Source organism: Poeciliopsis prolifica, unplaced genomic scaffold (assembly GCF_027474105.1).
Source record: "Poeciliopsis prolifica strain line A6 unplaced genomic scaffold, Auburn_PproV2 SCAFFOLD034, whole genome shotgun sequence".
Taxonomy (NCBI): domain Eukaryota; kingdom Metazoa; phylum Chordata; class Actinopteri; order Cyprinodontiformes; family Poeciliidae; genus Poeciliopsis; species Poeciliopsis prolifica.
Genome location: NW_026562409.1, coordinates 4,418,324 through 4,442,410, shown reverse-complemented (window position 1 = coordinate 4,442,410; position 24,087 = coordinate 4,418,324). Strand labels below are relative to the sequence as shown.

At 36.9% G+C, this 24,087-nt stretch overlaps 2 protein-coding genes and 1 pseudogene across 3 annotated transcripts; all 3 read right to left on the bottom strand.

Moving 5' to 3' along the window:
* Positions 1-515: 515 nt before the first annotated feature.
* On the bottom strand, positions 516-9,234 carry slc4a1a (solute carrier family 4 member 1a (Diego blood group)). 2 transcript variants are annotated; one of them, XM_055051959.1, is made up of 21 exons: positions 9,040-9,234; positions 8,065-8,133; positions 7,921-7,976; positions 7,034-7,143; positions 6,914-6,960; positions 5,820-5,985; positions 5,587-5,722; positions 5,440-5,509; positions 5,319-5,361; positions 5,055-5,239; positions 4,767-4,971; positions 4,236-4,436; positions 3,984-4,132; positions 3,697-3,891; positions 3,358-3,603; positions 3,179-3,268; positions 2,330-2,496; positions 2,007-2,248; positions 1,739-1,908; positions 1,323-1,496; positions 516-1,216 (listed from the first exon to the last, which is right to left on the bottom strand). In XM_055051959.1, exons 2-21 carry the CDS (start codon positions 8,089-8,091, stop codon positions 1,154-1,156), a joined length of 2,742 nt encoding a protein of 913 aa, XP_054907934.1. In that variant the 5' UTR covers positions 8,092-8,133; positions 9,040-9,234; the 3' UTR covers positions 516-1,153. The 2 variants fall into 2 exon arrangements, with proteins under 2 accessions (XP_054907934.1, XP_054907936.1); XM_055051961.1 differs by having other exon boundaries at positions 9,060-9,234.
* Positions 9,235-14,886: 5,652 nt separating this feature from the next.
* Positions 14,887-16,314, bottom strand: LOC129373867 (migration and invasion enhancer 1-like). The gene is made up of 4 exons (XM_055051972.1): positions 16,199-16,314; positions 15,895-15,992; positions 15,704-15,780; positions 14,887-15,620 (listed from the first exon to the last, which is right to left on the bottom strand). Exons 1-4 carry the CDS (start codon positions 16,225-16,227, stop codon positions 15,537-15,539), a joined length of 288 nt encoding a protein of 95 aa, XP_054907947.1. The 5' UTR covers positions 16,228-16,314; the 3' UTR covers positions 14,887-15,536.
* A 3,734-nt stretch (positions 16,315-20,048) lies between these two features.
* On the bottom strand, positions 20,049-21,390 carry LOC129373866 (migration and invasion enhancer 1-like; annotated as a pseudogene).
* Positions 21,391-24,087: the final 2,697 nt, after the last annotated feature.

Genomic DNA, 24,087 nt, shown 5'->3' with positions numbered 1-24,087 from the left:
CCTCTGATTTTCCTAAATAAGTAATTTTGTAAAACTTTTAGGACATATAGAACCTCTTCCTAACCTAAAATGTTTTATCCGTTTTTTATTTCTCTTTTTTATTAAAAAAAAATTGTGGTCACGGAATTTTATTAGCTAAACTCAATGTTTTTGCTGTTACATTTTGTAAAAAAATAAATAAATAAAAACTGATGGTATTATTAGAAATAAGTTCAGCTTAATCAGTTTATTTTAAAAATTGTGAATACGCAGTGTGAGCTTTTTAATTGTGAGTGAAACGTTTGTGCTTTTTGGATTTGGAGGTCATTATTTTTAAAGTTTCAAAATAGAAGATTTGATATTTGCATGATGTCCGTGAACGCAGCATCTATCCTTCAGTCCTTTACTGTCTACTAATGGGATAAAAACAGAAAATAAATCGATAGATTTGTTTTATGCTGTTTTCCAGTTTCACTTATGAAGTCAAGCATTTTAAACGCTGATTTTATTTATTAAAATAACAATTCAAAGCAATGTACAGTTTAAGCACACACACGTTTAATGAACAATGTATTTTAGGTCATTTACAAGAATACTTTTCTGATGCTATGCTCCAGCAATTGACTAAAAATACATCTCTTTATTTGCTTCACTTTATTGTTCGTAAATTTTTATTTATTTTTTTAAAGTAATTATACTCTAAAATCTCATAGGCAACTCACATCTTTTTTATACACATTTCAAACAAGAACAGAAAATACTGTGACACACAAGTAATCAAATGGAGCAAACTTAATAAAAACAACTTAAACATACTGAGAAAAATACTCCAGGCTGTAGGAAAAGGCACTAGTGAAAGCCACAGAAATTCCTATTTGTGATTATTTCAAAAATGTAGAAGAATAAATTAGCATGAGCAATAAAATCCTGTTAGAACAAAGGCAAATGGGAAAAGCCAAATGTTGAATATGTACTGGAAAGAAAAGGGACAAATGTTTTTAAAGGAAAAAGTGCCTCATTTTTACAACAAAAATGTCTCCAGTTAAGATACTGCTTTCTATGTAAGTCTTTGCCTGGTTCATCAACAGAAATATTACATGAATGCTAGATATGAAAAGTGATATATTAAAGACAAAAATGACAACAGTTTGTAATTACAATTAATGAGTGGTTTTTACGCCAATCCATCTTCCATGTCTTCGTCATCGAATTTCACTTTGGCGTCATCTGCATCCAGCTGCAAGACAAACCCATCCATTAACAATAACCCCAATAAAACAACTGAAAGATAACTTATGAATGAGATTTGTTGGGAGTGTTTGGAGATGCAGCGCAGAACCTACGCATTTCATCTCCAGTGGAGTGAAGACCCGGCCGGTCATGAAGATCCGCAGTGGGATGGTGAGAATGAGGAAGAAAGGCAGTGCCAATGAGAAGGGGCTCTGTTTGACAATCCAAAGGACGCCCAAACACACAATCTGGATCACAGTGAACATATGCATGCGCATTGTTTTCACCTGCAAAGACCAACAGACAAGATGAAGTCACTAAAGCTGGCAAATCTCCCGCGTAGATTTTAATAAATCAACAAAAATAAAAGCCAACAGTCCTGAAAGCTTTAACTTGAATTAAAACAGCATTAGTACTCATAGTTGGGAACAACAATGTGCAGGAGATACAAAATACACTTTAGAAATAGCTTTTTCTGAAAAATGTGTCACAGAGTAAGATAAACTGTATTAAGGACTAGGAGTGATACCCTGGTAGCATAGGCATCAGATGGATGGTATTTCTTGGGAGTAATGAGAAGCAGAATCCTGTCCCACATCTGGACACCATTTAGAGAGGTGATACCCATGTACAGGAAGATACCAAACAAGGCGGTCATTGGAATCATCCTCAGGATCGGTTCCATGAAAATCGAAACTCCTGAACAGTAAGAAAGAGAGTTGGTTATAAGAGGAGGAAACAGTTCTACCGTTCAAGCATGTTGTGAATGCATTAGCACTCTAGATGGCAGCACCTACCAACCATAAGGGCCACGATCATACCACTGATCCTCTGCTCAATCACCTTCTCGATCACCGGTTTGGGGCCCTTAGACATGACAGTCAGAGCGTTGGCATGGGTGACAGAGCGCACAGTGGCAGCACTCAGCCAGGGGACGCCAAAGATGGAGGAAATGCCGCCCATGGTGACCAGGAGGAGCAGGTCAAAATGAAAACCAGAGCCTTTCACCATCTTCCTCTCAGGTTTGCTCACAATCAAACTGTGAGCACACAAAGATACTTCTTTCACATTGTTCAAGTAGTTCGTAAAGGTAATGCATAGTGTACCCAACTTTACTCACGTAGTAATCTGGGACTCCATGAAAATGAGAATGAAGACAAGCAGACCAGGAACACAGCAGGCACCCATCATCCAAATAGGGAAAGGTTTGTTTTCTCCCATGGGGTTGATGAACCAGCCTCTGGCTTTAGGGTTGGTCACTTCAATACCTTTAGGCACAACCAGTTTCTACAAAATAATGTAAATATTGGTTGATAAATACAAAAAAGAAGGAAAAGATAAGGTTATTTTTTAAGCTTGAAAATTAATTAGTTTGTTTTATATTCAGCCATTTTTGAAGAAAAAAAATTAGGCTTCTTTATTCTAAACAAAAGTGGATTTAGAAATATAAAGTTTGTGAAATTTTTTGAACTAAAAAACATCTAATCTGAGAAAACATGTCTAGGGAAAAAAAAACAGACATATGATATCTCCAATTCTAAAACGTGCCTCAACACATTTGTTGTAAATTGTCTCTCTCTCTCTCTCTCTATATATATATATAGAGAGATATATATATATCTATATATATATAGATATATATATATATCTCTATATATATATCTATATATATATAGATATATATATAGATATATATATATAGAGAGAGATATATATATCTATATATATATATCTCTATATAGATATATCTATATATATAGATATATATATATATATATATCTATATATATATAGAGAGAGAGAGAGAGAGAGAGAGAGAGAGAGAGAGAGAGAGAGAGAGAAATAAATGCAATGAAGATTGTTTCACATGTAAGCCTAAGTTTTAAACAAATACAGTTAGGTAAACTCAAACAGTAATGCTTACTGTGTTTTATTTCAAATACTTTTTATACATTTGCACATAACATACCTGAGTGTAAGCATCTTCAATGCTAATATCCACAGCGATCATAAAGAAGATGGCAATAGGGACTCCAAAATCTCCAATCAAGCGACGAATCTGGAGAGAAAATTAAAACATAGCCCTCCATCAAACCCAGATCACTTTGCAGAGGTGATTTTTAGAGTTTGTTCAGAACGTCTTCTCACCGGGCCTGGTAAGAAGGTACCATTTTTGAACTGACGAAGGAAGTATGCAATGAAGAAACAGCCAAACATAAGGCACATAGACAGCAGGGCAGTGTTGGGGTATGGCCTTTCAACCTCCAGCTCTTTGACGGTCACATTGCCATCTGGATGAAACTCCGTGTGCTCCTTGATGACTGGATGGAAGGGGTTATCCAGTGTGTCATTAAGATGTTCATAGTTCAGAATCAAAGGATGAGTTTTGAAGATCTGAACAAGAAAAGGAATTAGAAGTCAGTTAGAGCTGATGAAAAAGGAAAATGATTGTTGGTGAGAAAGAGCGGAGGAATGAACTGTGGTAACCTTGATGAGCTTGGCAAAGGTCTCGTAGATGAAGATGAGTGAAATGAGGATTGAGAAGATTTCTTGGGTGAAGCGTGAAATGAATCGGACCAAGAAGCTGCCTTCCACAGCCACAACTACAACCACAATCACTACCAGCCACATACCCACCCAGATTCGGCCCACAATGTATTCGATGCCTTGGGCTTTGCAGAACTAGTGCAGACAAAGAAAAGAAGACTTCAATGGGGACAGTAGCGCTTTGAAAACGTTTTCAGAAATCTTATCGTCTGACTGTTAATACATACGGCAAAAAAAGCTTCTTCAAACAGGAGGAGAGGTCCAGAAAATCCAATGACAAGGACAGGTTGGGCAGCAATGATGCAGAAGATTATACCCTGAACGCTGGTAGAGATCATAAGCTCTGAGACTCCCATCATTTTGTCTGTTTTGTCCGCTAGAATCGAAGAGACCAACAAAAGCTTCAATCAGAGCCAGAGACAATTTTCAGCAACTACTATGGTCATCAAACACAACATGAGATTTCTTTTTCTATTTACCTAGAAGCCCTCCGAAGGTGATGGCAGGTGACAGGGCAGCAAAGTAGATGAAAATGATGGCAGCGAGCACCTGAGGGTTCAGAGCGTCCACATAGTCGCTGAGGTAGTGTCGGTAACGGCGCTTGATGTCTTTCACCATTCCACCAAAAGGATAGCCTGTACGGGCCAGAGGGTCCTCCTTTGGCCCTTCAGGAGCCGCATCTGAATGTAAGCATGAAGACATTCAGATGTCTACTTCATTTGGTCTGATTCTAAGTTTTCAACCATGGTCTACATTTTTCAGTTTGCCACTTTTTACCTCAAAATCCAATTTTGAAGCAGTAAAGGTGACCTACAATGCTTCCTTCAGAAGGTTAAGCTATGAGCTACACAAAACATGTTCATTACATGTTTTGAATAAAATCATTGTTAGATAAGAGCTCAGTGTGGTCAGTTCTGCCTATTCTTCAAAATTAGTCGAATTTTACCGTCTGAATCTAAGAGGGTTAAAATATCTCTATTCTTGTTGCAGTTCTGGTTAAATATGCTAACCTGCGACTTCTCCAAACATAAGGCGGGTGTCGGTGGGACGGAGTCTTTCACGCAGCATCTTCTTCTGGAAGTCAACTATTGACTCCAACATTGCTTTGTCCTGGATCTCAGTGGGAGGGATCACGATGCTACAGTCCATGAAGTCAGCAATCGCTGTGTTCAACTCTTTCTCAGTCTGAGCAAGGTGAGCTTCCAGACTGAACACCTATCAGACGGGAGGAACAGATCATTTTAATCAGTTTGTTTTGACAGTGAGAGCCTATGATTTTCACTGTCGTTTTCTCCTACCCAGTCAGCCATCAGAGCACCCATGGCACGCCCAATTTGAGTGTAGTTCAGTTCACTCCTGGAAGGGCCAACCATCATGAAGACAAAACGAATGGGGACCGAAGACTCAAGGACAGACTCCATCACCACAGTGTCAATCAGCCTGACAAAAGCCACCACTGGTTTCTGCAGGAGGTCGAGTGCACCTGCAAGAAAACCTCTTTACGTCAGATATGGACCAAAAACATACATAACATGTACAAAGCTGCATTTAAACAAGCATACCTGTGAGGACAATTGAAGCCTCCATGTTGTCCGAGCCGTCTCTCTGCAAAATAAAGTAGATGAAGTGTGTTAAAATATTCTATATGTTATACAAATATGGACTAAAAGGTAAAATAATTACCTTCTTTACGACTGAAAATGTTTGCAGTTGAATGTCTCCAGCCGGAGTGACCACAGGTCCCTCATTCTGACTGAAAGGACAAATAGAAACAGGTTCAGAATGGCTTTGAGATTTATGCAATGGCAGGAAAAACAGAAGCATTCATACCTGCGCCTCAGTAGGAGAGCTCTCAGCAGGGAGTCTCGATCACTGGGACGGATTTCGCTTTTGCTGACCAACTCGTCCACTATTTTCTCAGCCACAGAGGCCAGGGTGCTGGCGTTCATGTCGAAGATGATGGCTCCTGAGAACCAATGCTTGGGGTTACTACAGCTCCAAATAGTCCAACCAGACACAAGAAGGGTTTGGATGCTCTAGCTCTGTCACAGCTCTGAAATCACCTGTGTTCATCGCTCTTCGAACTTGGAGCAAGCTCTTAAAGGTGAGGTAGGAGACATGAGATGGACCCCACTGTCTGGTGTTGGGGTCAAGGTTTTCCTCATAGCCCACCCATCGGCTGGTTTCCTGCCAGATGTTGCCTTGGAGCTCATTTAACTCCACATAGGCCTGTTGTAAGAAAACAGTAGGTCAAGCACTTTCCAACATATTAGTGTTAAAGCAGTGAAGAGTACTTCATCAGGTTTGTGTGATTGAAAAAATAGCACAAATCATCTTAAATGTAACGCTGAAGTTTAATTTGCACAATTCATTTGATAAACAAACAAATGTATTTGCTTGAAGAGTAAAATATGTAAAATGATGCAATGAAATGTCAAAAGGTATGCGATTAATCTTTCAACTTTTAGCCTTCTTTACCATTCTCTACCATTGGTTTCAAAAGAATAAAGTTATATTCCATCTGGTTTCAAAAGAATAAAGTCAAGCTGTTTTTTCTTTAACATCTTCATATTTATATTCTTTAGCTAAAACCATTGTTTGCAAAGAGACCACAAAGGATTAGGAAGATCTCATTGCTAGTATCAGTCAGGAGAAGGATGCAAAAAGTTTCAGCATTGATTATATGCCATTAACCAATAAAGAAAAATTATAAATATCTCCACAATCATTCAAAAGACATGATAGAAACTGGTCAAGGAGACTGCTAAGAGATCAACTGGAATAATAAAGTAGCAATGCCCAGTACTCTCTACATGCCTTGGCTAATGAGAGCATCCAAATTTATCTAAAACCTCATAAAACCTTGTTTCACTCTAATTAAACAAAACTTTCTCGAAGTGTTTGGCAAAATATATTGTTAAATTTGGTTTGACATATTGAAATTGGGTACTTTAAGGGTGTACACCTTTAATGAAAACTGTCATTGCTCCTTTAATATACTTTTATTCCCTAAAAGGTTTATTTTCCATATAAAAAAGCTTTTAAATTATCTACCTTGTCTCATTTTTTTACATCACAAAACCTGTTTTTTAACTGAAGTAAGTGCACTTTGGAGAACCTCTTTATGCCAATTTTTTCTCCAGAAGAGTACACTGACCTGAGCATCCCCCCTGGTAGTGGCGTTGGTATTCACGTTCAGAAACGCTAAAAATAAAGAGGCACAAGAGTGGTTTAAATAGGGAAAAACTCAATAAAATTGTTGAAAATGAAAGCCTACCATCTGAATCACTGGGAATAACAATGGCTTCAGGAGGAGGCTGAGCCTCTTCCTCTTTCTCCTCATCCTTCCTTTCAACATCAAAGTTGTTGTTCAGGCCTTCTGAAGTTCTGATGGGTTTGGAGGTACAGAAACATGAGCTACATCCTCCACTTTGCATTCAGACGTTGCAAAACAACTGAAAAATGTTGCTGTTGTTATTTCACAAAGATGCATTTCAGTCCTTTATGATTCAATTCAATTTCTAAACCTCAAATGCACATTTTAAAAATTCCAGAATCGGTGCAATGCTTTTCATCACCACAAGATGGCAGCACTAAGAGACTTGTTTATCAGCTACATTCTTATCTCTGATTGGCCCAGAAGACCATCTCAGTTCAAATGTCTGGGGATGTTTTCGAGCAGAACATAAAAAGCTTCTCACATTCTGGAAACAGAAAGTTATTTATTTTTGTCTATGTAGTGTTTATTACAAAAAAAAAAAAAAAAAAAAAAAAACAGTAGAAGATTGTTAAATTCTCTATTCCGTTTCATAAAATAGATTTCAAAGTCTATAAATGAATAATTTCAAAGTCTCGTTAAGAATTAAATATATATTTATTTAATGCTTTTATTATTGAATTTGTTTAGATAATCTATGTTTTTACTCAACAAAACAGAGATTCAAACAAATCAATGGTATAAATAAATAAAAATTATGAATCAAAAGGTGCATAAATGCATCATAAACTACACATTCTTACAACCCAAAGGGCTTGAACTCAATAATTTAAAAACTGGGCCTTGGACTAGAATGATAATTCCTGCTATCTTATCAGAAACAGTGTGCAGAAGTTCACTGTTGGGGCGCAGTGCTGAAGAAGGAGGCCTAAAGAACAAGAACTTACAGTTTTAAAGGAGAAGGGAAGGCTGGATCATTGTCTTCATATGACATGTCGCTGCCCTGGATAAGTTAGAAAACAATTAATTACTTAAAAAGTTCTGGATAAGAACTTCAAGTGTTCATTGAATCAATAAAAATAAATACAAACCTCCTCAAAAGTGAAATTGTTCTCCATGGATGTTGAATTGCCTCAACTTTCAGCTACTTAATGCATTCCCTAAAGCAGAAAACAAATGAATTGACTCACAGAAGTTGTCTCTGGTAACTCAGTCAACAAATTCTCACTAAACACCAACTGTGTTAAACTTGGGGCTGATCTGATGAATGTAAAATGGAAAGGACACATGATAACACAACTTTACAACTTTTTAAAAATAAAACACAACTTTATAAAAAAAACTTGGTGCCACCATATTTTTCATTCAGAGTCTGTCTGTAAAGATGCCACACAGGTCAGATAATAAACTGGCCGTTGAAAATTTGAAGTACGATATAGTTTAAACAGGAGACTACAGAGTCTTATCTTTGGGTTACGCCCTTTAACTAGGCCTTATGTTCTCTTCAGTGGCAAGACAGTAAAAAAAAAAAATACTTTTAGCTTCGGCAACTTCACACAAAATGTTACAATTAAACACAAAAACATTATATTTTTGGACAAACAGAAAAAGGACAGGTTTTGATTGGCAAAATTAAAAATTTCTGTTGCACACAGAGATTTTGAACCTGCTAACGTTAACAGAAAATGGCTTCATCGCTTTTAAAATCCACACACAAATATGCTTTTGCTTAAAAGTAACTTGATGTTTGCAACAATTCAAATCTTTGACATCAAAAGCAAGTTATTTGCATATTTAAAAACAGCAAATCTTAAGGGGTTTGTGCGACTGAGTACTGAGTGCACTCTGTTGAAATTCTTGTTAAAAATAAAACTTAGTAAACATTACTCATGACATGTCTGTAACCATTTGTTGAAGTTTGCAAAAGATCATTTAAACTCAGACTTCTTGGTTCTTGTCCCTATTCCACATCAAGACAGCCATTTTGATTAAGATTTGCCTCCATCATCAGTAATCATAGAACAAACCATGTCTAAACCCCTGGCCAGAGGAGGCCACACCCCTACCTGAGTGCAGGTAATCCCACCTGGTCTCCAGCACTGGAAACAGGATGATCAGTGCCCTGTCTGCCTCGTCGAACCCGGAGACAAACTGACCTGGGACAGACGAAAAGACGAGTTCACTGAGGAGCCTGACGTGAGCGGGAACACCCACCTCAAAGTACTTCGGCGCTAAAGTTCAGGACCCCACAACCCCTGTGTTCGCCAAACAGAGTGTATGACACACAAACATCTCTATCTGCCCCGGACACCTTGAGACAGGGATATCCCAGCCCTAATTTGCCTGCACCGCCCTTTCAGCGAGGACCAAATCTAAGATCAGAGAGACTCTGAACCTCATCATGTCCCGGGGGTCGAGAAAGGGGCAAAGTGTGGTTAGGAGAACATCTCTTTACGTCATCTTGTTTACAAACTGGGGATTCCCTCATGATATTGATAAGAGATGGAAGGGGTCGTTCCTGGTGATGCGATATGAAAACATTAATCTAAACTTAAAGACAGTATATAGCAACAGTCCAGCTCACTTGGTTCTTTCGGGTGCATGTGGGACAGGAGCAACAAGGCGAGACCTCCTGTGCTGGCTGGAGGTGTAGCTGGTTGCTAGTGACACACACAGGCGCATGATGCCCCATGGCCTGAAAAAACAGAAATATATTATTAATTATGCAGAGGATAATTCACAAAACAGAGACAATCCTTATAAAGTATGAAAAACAGCTTCACTGATACAAAAATTTAACAACCGCACTTTTTTCCAGGAGAAAAATTATCCGTGTAGACAGAAGGTGCAATAATTTATTTCATTTATATACATCAGTGCTCACATTTGTTGTGGATTCAGGAGAATATGCAGAACAAAAAGATTCACGCACCGTTAATTTGTACAAATATTAGTGCATTTTATTGGGATTTTATGTGCTAGAAATAAAGCACAGTTAAAAAGCAGAAGGAAAATAAGATATTAAAACGTGTGTGTCAAACTCAAGGCCCGTCGTAGCTTTTTATGTGGCCCTAAGTGTGCTTAAATATTATGTTATCAATCAAATCAATGCAGTTTTTATCTGATTATTGCTAAATTATATCAATTAATCCCTCCACTTTCTTGAGAATTATTGCAGAAATTCACATCGTCTCTAATATCTCTAGGAGTTAATTGAAGATTTTTCTCAAATATTTTCAAAAAATAAACAGGTGCCTCAGCCTTAACCGATGTCAGATTATAGTCCAGGATCTATATAAAAAGTTGCATTTATCATGATAAAAAGAGCAAATATCACAAATTAGTACCACAAACATTTTGATTTTTATTGCAAAAAAATTACAAAAAGCTACAAAATCCTGTAGGGATTGAATAGATGTTCAATAATATTTTTTAGTTTTAAGAATTCATGGATATTTTAACAGTTTGTGAGCAAGTTTTATCAAAACATTCTGGCACAACCGGCCCTTTAAGAGCCTTTAGGTTCTTGATTTGGTCCTAAACAGAAATGAGTTTGACGCCGCTGATTTGTAAAGCATTTATTGGATTTCCCCTGAAGAATCTTTGGGTTTTACTTTCTTTGCTCAAAGAGCTTCTCAAGTCTCCAGGAACTTTTATCTATGAACACCTTCAAATACCTGTTAATGATCTGGAAATGAGTCCAGTTCCTTCAAGATTTCTGCACATAACTGGTGAAGGTTTGCTCATTTGTGGTAGGATGTCACTGTGTTTGAACTTGCTGAGGTCGTAGCATCACTAACTTGTTCCTAGTTTGTTAATCGCTACAGAGGAAGGAAGTTTTCCAGTAAATTGTCACCAATCAGGAATAACCACTGTGGGATTAAACAAAGAAATTTTATCTCCAGTGAAAAGTGATTAACAGGACTGACAAAAACTTTTTGAATTTGTTTCACATTATTTAATTTTTTTTAATAATTTGATAATTTCTTCACCGGCCCTTGAAGAAACCTCAAAAGCTCTTTAAAGTCTCAAAGATACCAACGCTACATGAGAATCAGTTGGATGATTTCTCAGGATAAGTACTGGAATATGTGTTCATTATTATTGTTACTTATTTGTCGTGTAAAATTGCATACCTGTGAATTATTTCATTGTTTGAAGCTTTCAGTTGCAGAAGAAACAGAAACCTGTAAGGATAAACCAAGAGACTCGGGTAGCAAAACTCATTTTAGTTGCTCTGCACCGAGTAACAAAACTTAACCAGCCACTCACTGTTGCTATTGTTTTATCAAGTAGAATAAAAGCAAACTTCTTCAATTTCACTTGTTAAACAATGTCTTTCCTTATGCTTGTTGCATTTTTGCAGTTTGACAGCTGCAGCTACATCTGTTGTTTGACTTTAGAGAACGTACCTCCTGAAGGTTTGGTCGTGAAGAACTCAGCTCTGGATTCCTGCATATCTGTTGATCCAAAGGACTTAAAACACCAGTTAAAATGCTTCCGTTCTGCATTGGCTTTGATTTAAAAAGGGAAAAGAGAAGAGTCTGTGAAAAACACAAGTAGTTTCATAAGTAGCATGTGTTTGGACTCATTTTGCTCCAAATACTGCAGCTGCATGGAGTCTAGAGGAGCTGACAACGCGCTATCCAAGCATTAGGTGACCAGGTCACAAGGGCTTCTCATGTCGTCAGGATTGATTGGCTTTGTTTAGAAGAGTTCAGATTGTGAGACTGTGGAGGAAAGTCCTTTTTCAGGAAATTTCAGTTGCAAAGCTTTGATTCGTTTCTTTGTGCTCAGTAAAGTCAGAATTAGCTGTGATCCTAAACTAAAATTTGACTTGTATTTAAGATTTTAAAATGAGATTTCCTGCACTGTTACACAAACCGTTTCTGTACAAGTACTTTATTTTCAACCATAAAAACAATTTCACGCTTCCAGGCATACATTTCTGTTCTATGTGTATTATTTTGAGGTTTTATGACTTATTTATTTAACTGCATTAAGCTAAAATAGCAATTCCTTTTACGTTGATATGTTTTCTTTTAGAATACCCACATTACAGAGGAACTATTATATGGATCTTAATTTTAAATCAACGGAACAAAATGATTCTTGGAGCATATCTAGGGTAAAATCTAATAAAGTCAACCAAGTTTAATAATGTTATTCATGCTGAGGAAACACAGTGGGGCCCAATTTTAGACTCAGCGGTAGAAGCGCGTTATCGCATCTCGTAGAGCTATCTGTGGTGGCCATGTGGCTTCACCTTCACACCACAGACACTCCCAGTTTTCACACATCTTCATATTTAAAATGGTTTAACTGCTGCACAGTTCTACAGTAAATAAAATGAAATGCCAGTTATGTGGGGACAGAGTGTAATTTGACCTTTAAGTCTTTTTAAAAAGCTCAAAAATAAATATGAGAATGACCCAACGGTTCAAATCAAAGAACTTCACTTCATAAACTTTACGAATTTCCTGCAGTTGCATAATTTTGAATATAAATGAAATCTGTAGCTTAATAAAAATAAATCTTAGGAGTATATAAAGGTATTTCTTTTTAAATGTATCAAACTCAAGGCCCGTGGGCCAAATCCGGCCCGCTGTAGCTTTTTATGTGGCCCTTTAGATTCTTGACTAAACACTGAGTGTACTTATTAATTATGTTATTATTTAAATCGATGCAGATTTTAGCTGTTTGTTGCCAAATTATATCAGTCAGTCCCTCCAATTTCTTGAGAATTATTGTGAAAATTCACGTAAAATCAACAAATCCCCACACTTTTTTGGGCTAATAGTTGGGAGATTATTGCAGATTTTTTTTCAATTATGGTCCAAAACTTTCTTACTTGAACTGAACAGCTGCTTCAGCCTCGAATGATGTCAGATTATAATCCAGGATTTGTGCAAAAAGTTGCAGATATTTCCAAACTAATACAAATACAAAATTCTGGAGGAACTAAAAAGATGTTCAATAATATTATTTGATTTTAATAACGTATTGATATTTTAATAGTTTGTGAACAGCTTTTATCAATACATTCTGGCACAACCAGTCCTTTAAGAGCCTACAGGATCTTGATTTAGCCCAAAATAAGAAGAGTTTGACACTGCTGGTTTAAAACATTCGGTTAATTTATGGGGAAAGATGCAAATATGAGCTCTATCAGCTCCTCAACAAGCAGACTGGTGTGAGTTATCACTAAGAGCCAGAATCAAAGACCCACCTATAGGAAAAGTCAAAACAGCGAGGGCTATTCATTCATTTCAATTCAGCTGAACTTTTATTACATCAATATTAAATTAAAAAATTTTTTACCTTGGAAATTAGAATTTATACATGTCCTAATTTGTTTTATTTATTGATTTATTTATTTTTTCATGATGAGCATCAACACAAAACTCTCCTGAAACAAAGTAAGTTTTAATTTCTCAGAAGTGCAAGCTAAAACTTACTTTTATCTTTTTTAAAGCCAAATTTGCTGTTATTCCTGTAAATAAATGTTCTTTCCTGCTGGATAATTAAAAATAGAAACAATCATAAAAAAAATGAAATGAATAAAACATTCTAGGAATCACAAACTCCCAAAAAACATTTTTTTATAAATCTTTGTCTTTTACCCAAGTTAGCTTTGCCTGATGTTAAAATGTATTTGATCATCAGAAACAACACTAAAATGAAAGAATGAACTTGGACAATGACCAATTTAATTTTATTTCCAAGTGGAATCAGAGTAAAATGTGCATAATTTGATGAAAATTTAATGTTAACAATTTATCATCCAGCTTAACATTGTATGATCAGCTGCAAGAAGCCTCAGCTCTTTGAAAAATTGACTTAATCATCAGTGAACCTGCTGTTTGGTAAAATCCCAAAGTTTGACGCCCATCAGTTAACAGGGTAGAAGTAAATACTGCCATCTTCTGGAGATCTGTTTGATCTGCAAATATAAAAAATATACATATATAAGTGATTATTTTATCTTTTCACCTTGTGTACATATTTTGTCTTGTTCAGTTATACGAGGAAAAAAATCACACCAGAGGTGGACCTTTTATATTATTATAAAGGCATGAATTATATACTTTTATATTTTAAATAAGCAAATAAAAACCGTCAATTTCAAAACTGAAAAACCAAAAATTAACTTAAGTAATTAGGAATTAAATAAAAATAATTTCTAACGAGACCTTCCAGTGAAATTAAAGCTCAGTTTATTGAAGTTTGAGGTTGTAAGGAGATTAGAAACATTCACTGTGTAAAACTACAGTGAACACAACGTTGGCAAACTATAACCAACAGCTTCAGTTCTTCCACCTGTGATTTCAGATGAAAAATTAAAAGCATTTTAATGAGCTTGGGAAACTAAAGGGAATATCAAGGTTGCTGCTTCAAATCGTTTCATTCATCAGTATTTTTCCTGTCCTTCCCATAAAAATGTCTTCTATCCTCCACTTGTAACCAGAGGGACGGCTGTAGTGACGCACCAACTCCTCTTTGACTTTGATATTATCAAGTTATGTTTTAAATACACAACATAACTTTTTTTACTAATGAATAAGTCTGCATGAGAAGATCAAAATATATATGCACTCCAACATCTTGCTCTGGTTTCCTTTTGGAATGAACAAACTTCAAGATGATAGCATTGTAAATGTTTAACAGGTAAAACCACAAACAGATGAAATCATAACATGGATGTTTGAAAATCAAAGATTAACAGCAGCCAACGTCATATAGTCTGTTAACGCAAAACAAAACCTGTTGCACAGGAACGGCCTGTTCCACCAGAACACTGGAAGTCGAGGGATTGAAGGACCCAAAGGAGCGTCACGAGCGTCTAACATGTCGAGGTGGGAACGCTAAGAAAAACTAGTGTGGGTGTAGAGAAGAAGAGATGACAACTACAGTATATTACAAGAATTTAATTTATTAAAATTCTGCAGTTTCAACATCAACTGAGAAATTTTATTACAGCAAAAAATGATGGTTCTCAGATAAGTACTGAATATGTATCCAGTATGGAAGGGTTTAAATTAAATGTGTTTTAGAATAGATGAAAAATGAACTTGGTTCATGCTCACTTTAAAAGCTTAAAGCCACAGAATCACAATTTATATCCAAAAGCGAAGACTAGCTCTGAGGAAAGGACAAAAAAAAAACTGCTCCACAGCTGTGCAAAGACATCAGTAGTTTCTCTTCCTATTCATGTTTCACCCTTATAATATTGTGTGTTTGATATCAATTCCTAGCTGCATGCGATAAAATAAAAAGTAAAATATTCAAACATTGGGGCATTTAAAATGCCAGCTAGAGAGGCAGAAGTGCACATGCTCCCTTAATCCCATCTGTGACAACTTCTCCTCATCTCTGTTCCTATGAAACTCCAGGAAGGCATTCGTCATGCTATAACCTTAAGGATTTTAAATTACAGCAATCATTAACAACCTGAAGAATCTAACAGGAGAAGAGAGAGGAGCCAGCTGACACAGCGTCAGACTGCTTCATTTTGGATGGATGCCTCCATCATGCTGCTGATGTTGCAGCAGATCAGAGAGAGCTACAAGATGACGCACGGAGCACGGCTATTGGTGATCTTCTGAACAGGTTTCCCATCACAGGCATCCTGGACTGCCTGGATAATCTGCAGCAAGGGGAAAATAAATATATAGCATAAACCAGGCTGCTTTGGATTCAGAGTGAACTGAATGTGTGCAGGAAACTCACGTCATCCTCATATGGGAAGCCACCTGTCTCAAGCTTGGAAAAGATGAGCTGCCCGTTTATCACTATTTCGAAGCTGCCTGTAAAATAAATAAATAAAGGAACTTTAAAGAGAAGACTCGGCGTAAAAGGCAGCCGGAAATATCAAGATAAATGCTCCAAATAGTTTCATTCTCCAGCATGACTTGATTTACCTGTCCTTCCCACAAAGCCGGACACATCCGCATCGGGAAACTCGCCCTGAGCGACGCAGGCGAGCTCCCGATAGCGGGGTTCGTAACCTCATCCACCGCTACACGGAGCAAAGAAAACATGGGAGATTAAACCAAACACAGACAGAAGCGGAGCAGAAGCTTGTAGCTGCAGACTGGCGATGCTAACGGCTGGTAAACAACACCACGGCTCCGCATTAAATTAGACTCAAATGAATGATGTAAGACACAAATGTTGAATAACAAAGTTGGAAATATGGGGAAGGGCACCAAAAGTAGGAATTACCAATATTCGACTTTAACTTCCACCCCCATTTTCGACGTTTCTCAGGCTGTTCGCGTCCGCTCCTCGGTGCTATTAGCTGTTTGTATAACGTTGCAAGCGAGAGGGGCGGGGCTTATTCTAAGTTATGGATTTACGTATGCGCGTCATACCCGGAAGAATCGTTTTATTTACGGAACAATGCATTTATTTATTTATTTACTCAATTTCAGTTATTCATATTTCGGCAAATCATGTACACGGTCTAAATGAAACGAGGATTTTAGTTGTTCTTCACTATGTTGCTGAAAAGTTTTTTTTTTTCTTAATAACTTGTGCTTTATTCTTTATGCAAAACCACTGTTCGTATAGTTAGGAAAGTTGCACTGACTTTTGGAAAAAGAAAAGACAAATTTTAATTTTGATGTATATTATCATATGAAATTGCCAGATTTTGTTTCTATTTTTTGGGTTTCTATTTTTAAGAAAAACACGAAAGTCTTGCAAAACGAATATAGTTTTCAACCTAAGAACAAGAAAATAGATCTCAGAAAAATCATGCTGGCACTGAGTCAATCTGTTGTGGAAATTCATTACAACTATTTTATGATAAAACCGAGTCACTGCTGAATCACAGCTCTGTTTTTAAATCTGTATTTATAAGCATCCGTTTACTTTGCAGATCCACCTTTGGCTATAATCACATTTGCAAATCCTGGTTTCTATGTTTCTTCGAGGTTCACACATTTGGAGATGGAAGGTTTCCTCTTTACAAAATGACTCAAGCTTATCAGTTTGGATGATAAGCATGTGTAACGTTGATTTTCAAGTCATGCAACAGATTCTCAAATGGATTAGGTCTTTTGACTACCAGTGCTTGCCACATGATATTGATCAAAGCCCTTCTGTTGGTGGCTTTGCTGTGTGAATAGGGTCATTGTCCTTCTTTAAGGCAAACCTATACTGTATAATATGCCTTTTGGAAATATAACATATACATTTGTAATGTATATGTTATATTATCTCAAGCTGTTAACTTATAGTGAAATCCAGCAGATCAATTTAAAAAGTGATGAAAAAAGTTTTTTCTTCTAAGTAATAGTACAGTACCTTGTTCTCTCTCACGTCATGTTAGTAACCATACAACATTGTATCTGTCATTGCATCTGAAGCTTCCTGGTGTATTTGTACATTTTTAACCCAGTTTTATATGCTGAAAATCTCCATAAGGTTGCGGAGAGGGACTGTCCAGCCATGCAGATTTTATCACACTGCACACATAACCCCAAACACGGTGTCTCTGATAAATAAATTCAAAGTGCCTTTGTGCCAAACTGTTCAGGACTTTCTCGTATCATATGACAAAAAGAGAAACTCTAGCAAAAACATTTGACAATGAAAACAACAAAAATGTCCTTCATTTCATGTTACAGAGATGTGCAGAATAAACTAGAATGGCAGAGGAATTACTGTCTTTACACTAACTCTTCTAAAACTGTTTTAGTTTTATAGTTGAACATACATTTGAAAAATTACAGACTATTTGTGCTTTAGTCCAGTGCTGTGACAAAATATTTGCTTTTTTCTTTACAAGTCTCCTCTCTTTGTTTTTGTTTTTTGTCAGGTCTAAATGTTTCAAGTCATACACATTTGATTTTAAACATTTTAAAACTGCACAAAATGCAGTTTAAAATTATTATCTTGTTTATAGAAAGAATAAAATCTATCTTGACCAACTTGGTCCAATTTCTATCAGTAATTTCTGTCAGCTTGCAGTAAGTCTTTTGCTTTGCTGTAAATAAATAAAGGGCCCGGGGCCAAATCTGGCCCGCCTTACTTTTTTCTGTGGCCCTTAATACACTAAATTACATCAAATAGTCCCTCCAGTTTTCTCTAATTATGGAAATTCACGTAAACTCAATTCCCACATTTTATCCCACCAAATACATAACTGTAAGTTTATTGCAAGTTTTCAGCGAAAATGATAAAAACATTGGGTTTAACTGACCACTAACATCCCACCTGCAGAAAAGAATTTTGTACTTTTACGATACTGCTGCCTCAACCTAATTTTATTTCTAGTTTTTAGTTTGTCTGTGATCGATATGATGACTAACAAAGTCACAATTAACGTCATACATAAACGCAAATGTCACAAAATTCAGTGAAACTATTTCTAAATTAGCTAAATTGGTGATTGTAATTGCAAAAAAAAAAAAAAAAAATCACAAACTCAATCACAAAATCCTGAAGGGACTGAACAATATGAAAATAAGTTAAATTTTTTAAATGCAGACACAGGTATTTATTAATATTTAACAGTTTGTTCACGGGTTTTAGCAGCACATTCGGGGCCGGCCCTTTAAGAACATTAACGATCTTGATTTAACCCAAAATGAAAATGATTTTGCAAATTGGCCTACTGTCCACTTGATACCTGGGTCTGAGTGATGCATATTTTATAAAATGCACCAGTGCACTCAAATACTCTAGTACGCACTCAAAAGTTGTTTTATTGCAGCCCTGGACAATAAAACATCCGGTCAGAGAGTGGGATGCAGACCATCACACTACTACCACCGCGATGTTTGACTGCTTGCCTCATGTTTTTTTTTAAATGTTGTGTTAATTTTGTGGCAGATGTACCAGGATGTGTTTTTGTCTCATCAGTTTCAGTCAGGACACTTTCCTAAAAGTGTTTGGAATGTGCTACCTGTGTTTTGGGAAAACTTCAATGTTGCTTTGTGTTCTTTTTGGTCAGCACTGGTTTTAGCATTAAAACCTGTTTATGTCATTTATTTTGTGTCACAAATTTCACTCTATACTACAAAGTAAATTGTTCCATAGATGCTGATGGATTCAAGGTTTTGCCTTTGTCCTGGCATTGAGTTGAGCAACAACCATCAATTTCCTTCACACATCAAAGGCAAACATTATTGATTCGGTAAGATTTAAAATCTCAACATTGTCCATGTCTTCAAGAAGTAGTTTCTTCTCAACAGCTGAGTCCACACCATTTGTTTGAAGGAAAGTTTAGTACAAAAGGCTTATTTTTTTCAACCAGGCTATGAACAAACCATTCTAATGTTGAAAAAAGTGGTGGCGGTGTCATGTTTCAGGAACATTTTCTAAAGCAGGAACATGTTTGCTGGTTAAAAGCACAAAACATTGGCAAACTACAGACAACTTTTTTGGCTGTGGAGTAGTTATTTTTCTGCCTGTAATTTCAGAAGATAACAAAAAGGAAACAACTTTAGGAATCTTGGTTTGAAAGGCAGCAAGAAAACTTCAAGTGAATATCAAGATGAATGCTTCAAATAGTAAATATTGGTTCCAGCCTAGACCCCCCACTGCTTGTGTGAAGCTTCTTGTAGATATTATAAACCTGATCTCTAATATGGAAATGTTGACTTTCCATTTGCAGGAGAGTCTTTGGGGAAAATGGGACCGTTTCCACGCCACTCTTATTGACAGACACCTGCGAGTTTTCCTATTTTTTTACTTTTCTTTTTGACTATATACAGTGAAACGTATCTGTAAAATATTTCTCTGCACAGTGGCGTCTTGTTCTCGTTTCAGTGGCTCTGTCTTTTGAAATGAACAGATTTGTTGAAAAGATTGTAAATATGTTACAGGTAAAATCACGAGCAGATTTCAAGAGAACATTGAAAGATGTGCCCAGCACAGATTATATGCAAAACATAACCTGTTGCACAGGAACGGCTTATTCAACCAGAACAATAGTAGTCAAGGGATTAAGACAGGAGCCACCCAAAGGAGTGGCTTGAGCAACAAACATGTCGAGGTGGGAATGCTAAGAAAAACTGGTGTGGGTGCAGACAAAACATTGCATTAAAGAAGAGATGACAACTGCTGTCTTTAACAAAGATTTGCTTTAATAAGAATCTGCAGTTTGTAGTTGAAAATGAGAAAAGAAATTCCATTACAGTAACAATGACGGTTCTCAGGTACGCAGCTGAATATGTCTCCAGAATTTGTGGGTGTGAATAACACGTTTTGCAACAAATGACAGACAATTTTGCTTCAAGCTAAAGGAAACAACAAAATTGAACTTTCTCAACAGAGTTGTGCAAAGACAGTGGTAGTTTCTCTTTCTATTTATTCATTTCACCCATCAAGATCTTTTGCGTTCAATATAAATTTCAAAAAAAGGAAGCAAAGGGGAAAAAGAAATTCAGACACCAAAGGCAGAGAAAAAATATTTTAAAAAGTTATAAAGGTCAAAGGTAAAGAAGGGCGCTCCCTTAATCCCATCTGTGACAACTTCTCCTCGTCTCTGTTCCTATGAATGAAACTCCAGGAAGGCATTCATCATGCTATAACCTTCAGGATTTTAAGTTACAGCAATCATTAACAACCTGAAGAATCTAATAAGAGAAGAGAGAGGAGCCAGCTGACACAAGGTGTGGTCAGACCGCTTCATCCGGCTGGATGCAGTTGGACGGGGAGGCGCCTCCATCATGCTGTTGATGTTGCAGCAGATCAGGGCCTTCTAGTGATCTTCCGCAAGGGTTTCCCATCATAGGCATCCTGAACTGCAGCCAGGATCTACAAGAAATATATAGCATAAACCAGGCTGCTCTGAATTCAGAGTAAACTGAATGTGTGCTGGATACTCACATCTGCCTCATTTGGGAAGCCACCTGTCTCAAGCTTGGAATAGATGAGCTGCCCGTTTATTTCAATTTCGTAGCTGCCTGTAATTTCACAAGAAAAAAAAAGGAAGTTCTTTAAAGAACCTCGGATTGAAAAGGAGCAAAGAAACTACGAGATGAACGCTTCAAATAGTTTGACTCGTCAGCATGATTTACCTCTCCGTCCCACAACGCCGGTCACCTCCGCATCGGGATACCTGGCCTGAATGGCCTGGGCTATCACCACATAGCGGGGTCTGTAACCTCATGCACCGCTGCAGGGAACCAACAAAACACCAATTTTAAACTCAAACAGAAACTTGTGGCTTTGGTCTAACAGAGCTCACACCTGGTAAACGACACCACAAAATAGACCCAGAGCGATAACATAGGATGCAAATGGTATTAAAAAAAAAAAAAAAAGCAGCAAAAACAGAGAATTACCAGTATTCGACTTTAACTTTCACCCCCATTTCTCAGGTTGTTCTCGCTGTGCGTCCTCCACGCAGCTCTGCCACCCTTTACCAGGAAGCGCTTGTATAAGCAGCTCACGGTCCGTCCCCGCCCCTTTCTGCATGCTGCAGTGACGTCCTTCTCAAGCAGTTACTGAGAGGGAAGCACTTTCTGTTACGCAACAGAATGACGCATGCGTAAGATACGCAGAAGAGTCGTTTTATTTACGGAACTCTGTTTAATTCTTTGAGTTGATGTCAGTTATTGATAATTCTACAAATGTGAAACAACTTGTTTATCATTTTGATTACATTCAAGTATGTTTTAAAATACAGCTAACATACAACTTTGCGAAAAGAAAATAGTTTCTGAAAATAGATCTTTAAAAATATTGCCGTACAAAGAGTCTGTCTAGAAATTCAATGCAATTATTTAACAAAAAAGCTGAATCCCTGCTGAAACACGTTTGTTTTAATGCTTGTGTTTATAAAGATTATAGTTTGCTGAACTGTTACCAATACCAAAGAACCATTTCATTTTTGTGTTTTTATGACATAAAGCACTTTGAACTACCTTGTTTCTCAAATGTACTATATCAATAAACTTGATTGATTGGTTGATTATGGCTCTGGAGCTTCAGATTGCAGACCTATGAACTAAATCTTTACAACAACGTCCTGTAACAACCAGTTCCTAGCATATTCCATTTTATGGGATAAAACAAAATAAAGTAGTGTAGGATGTATGAAGTAGAAGAGATCAATACTTTGTAGATCAGCCTTTTATTATAATCCCTTTTGAAAATCCTTTGGGGTTTCTGTGTTTCACACATTGGGATATGGAAGGTTTTGCCCATTCCTTTTTGTAAAATGACTAAAGCTCATCGGTCAGGGTGAAAAGCATGTGTGAACATTGATTTTCAAGACATGCAACAAATGGATTTGGGCTTTTGACGGCTAGTTCTAAGCTGATGATATTGATCTAAGCCTTCCTGTTGTTGGTTTGGCTCTGTGAATAGGGTCATTATCTCAAGCTGTTAACAATTTCAAAATGTGATGCAGAAAGTTTGTGCTAGTGTGTTGTGCAGAATATTCACTTAAGTTAGTAAGTATTCTGCATTGTTTTGCAAGGTGCAAATGCCTGTAAGGCGGCAGATAGGGACAGTACAGCCCAGGAAAAATATAAGGGTTTATCTGAGCAATAAGTATAAACTGGTTTCCATGAAAGGGCCCAAATCATCCCAATTCTAGACACATTATCCAAGTTGATACTGGAGCTTTGGCCTCCAGCAAAGCATTTTTGAGAAGTTGCAAGTTACAAACTTCACAATGAGGCAAACTGTTTTGGACTTCCTCATATCACATAACAAAAAAAGGGATTTTGTTTTATTTATTTTTACCTCAGAGTGACCAAATTTCTAGTATTTCTATCTCGATTTGATACAATTGAGCCTCCCTCACTGTATTCGATCCCTCTTTTTACAACCTCTACCACCGTTTGTTAACAAGTCGTGATATGTTAAGATGCCTGCGCCGGTTTGAAGGTTTTACAGCAACAATGGAGACATGTTGCTGTGCAGGCCTGCACAGCTGCATGTGATTAACATGGCAGCAAAAAACAAAATATCTTTGCACTGTGTGGCAAAAAAACAAAAACAATTTCAAAGCACTGTTCAGGTAAAGTCACTCAATCAAGTTTATTCATGAACTGTGCACAACTCAGAGAGCTCATAAGATGATCAATAATGAAGCAAGTCTGGATGCAAAGCTCTGCCAGGCAGAGACAACACATGAGTTTTATGCAAGGTTAAGGGATCCAAAGCATGGGAAACAGTCGTGGTTCCCATGCTGCTGTGGGAAACAACCTGGTACATGTAACCCAAATAGCTTTATCAGGTGGGACCATACAAGAAATAATGAAAAAAAACCCATAACAATACAACAATATAGCCACGACAACTGCTTTTTTCTAAACAAGCCGAGCAAGTTGAGTAATGCTGACGGATGCAGGTAATGTCAGCTACATGAATACATGCTAACACATCATGCTAAACTTAACAAGATTAAGGAACTGTTGACATAGAATTTTAAGTTAGCACAATACTGCACAGGATAGCTTTGACACATATAAAATATAACATAGAAAGTTAAAGTACACTCTAGGTTTATATAAATTTAGATGAAACTAAAAACAACGGCTCAATCTCTGAAACGCAGATAAATTCTTAAAAGGAGGATCAGACAGAAGAAACAGAAAACATAGGCCTAGACTCCTTGGATCTCTTGAGATAAGGAGCCTGTATGCCAGGCAATTAACAAATTCCTGAGCATGGTTCAAAAGTTCACTAGGATCTTAAAACTTTTTATAAATAATTTTATTTATATTAGAATTAACTATATTTCTTTAAGCATGTTTTTAAATAGTTACTTATTAGATCCAAACTTATAGTCATTATTTAGCATTACATTGTCTGCAAGCTTGGTTAAAATACAAACAATTTTTTTGTGAAAAACAGCTTGGGGAAGAGATAGCGCTGCAGCTGCACTCTATATCAAACTGGACAGCGGCAGGTACGAAAAGAGCCGGGCCATATATCTGCCTTTGGGCCTCTTGAGCAGGAGGTAATAAAATTAACATTAAGACAGCCCACACAAAGGAAAAGAACACACCTCCTAATGCATATATTTAAATGATGAGATTACGCATTCTATAAAATGATTTGGTTTACAGCAGAAGTTGGAATCTCTTTGTGCTGAGTGAGAGTTTCCCGGAGGATGCATCTTCTGTTTTTTACTCAGTTCTTTG

What these genes read in the sequence shown, in the direction of transcription:
- slc4a1a (XM_055051959.1), bottom strand. Translation starts at nt 8,091, where the DNA reads ATGGAGAACAATTTCACTTTTGAGGAG. An exon ending in TCGAAGAGCGATGAACACAG is followed by an intron (nt 5,723 to 5,819) that starts GTGATTTCAGAG and finishes ATTGGTTCTCAG; the next exon opens with GAGCCATCATCTTCGACATG. An exon ending in GCTCTCCTACTGAGGCGCAG is followed by an intron (nt 5,510 to 5,586) that starts GTATGAATGCTT and finishes TTGTCCTTTCAG; the next exon opens with TCAGAATGAGGGACCTGTGG.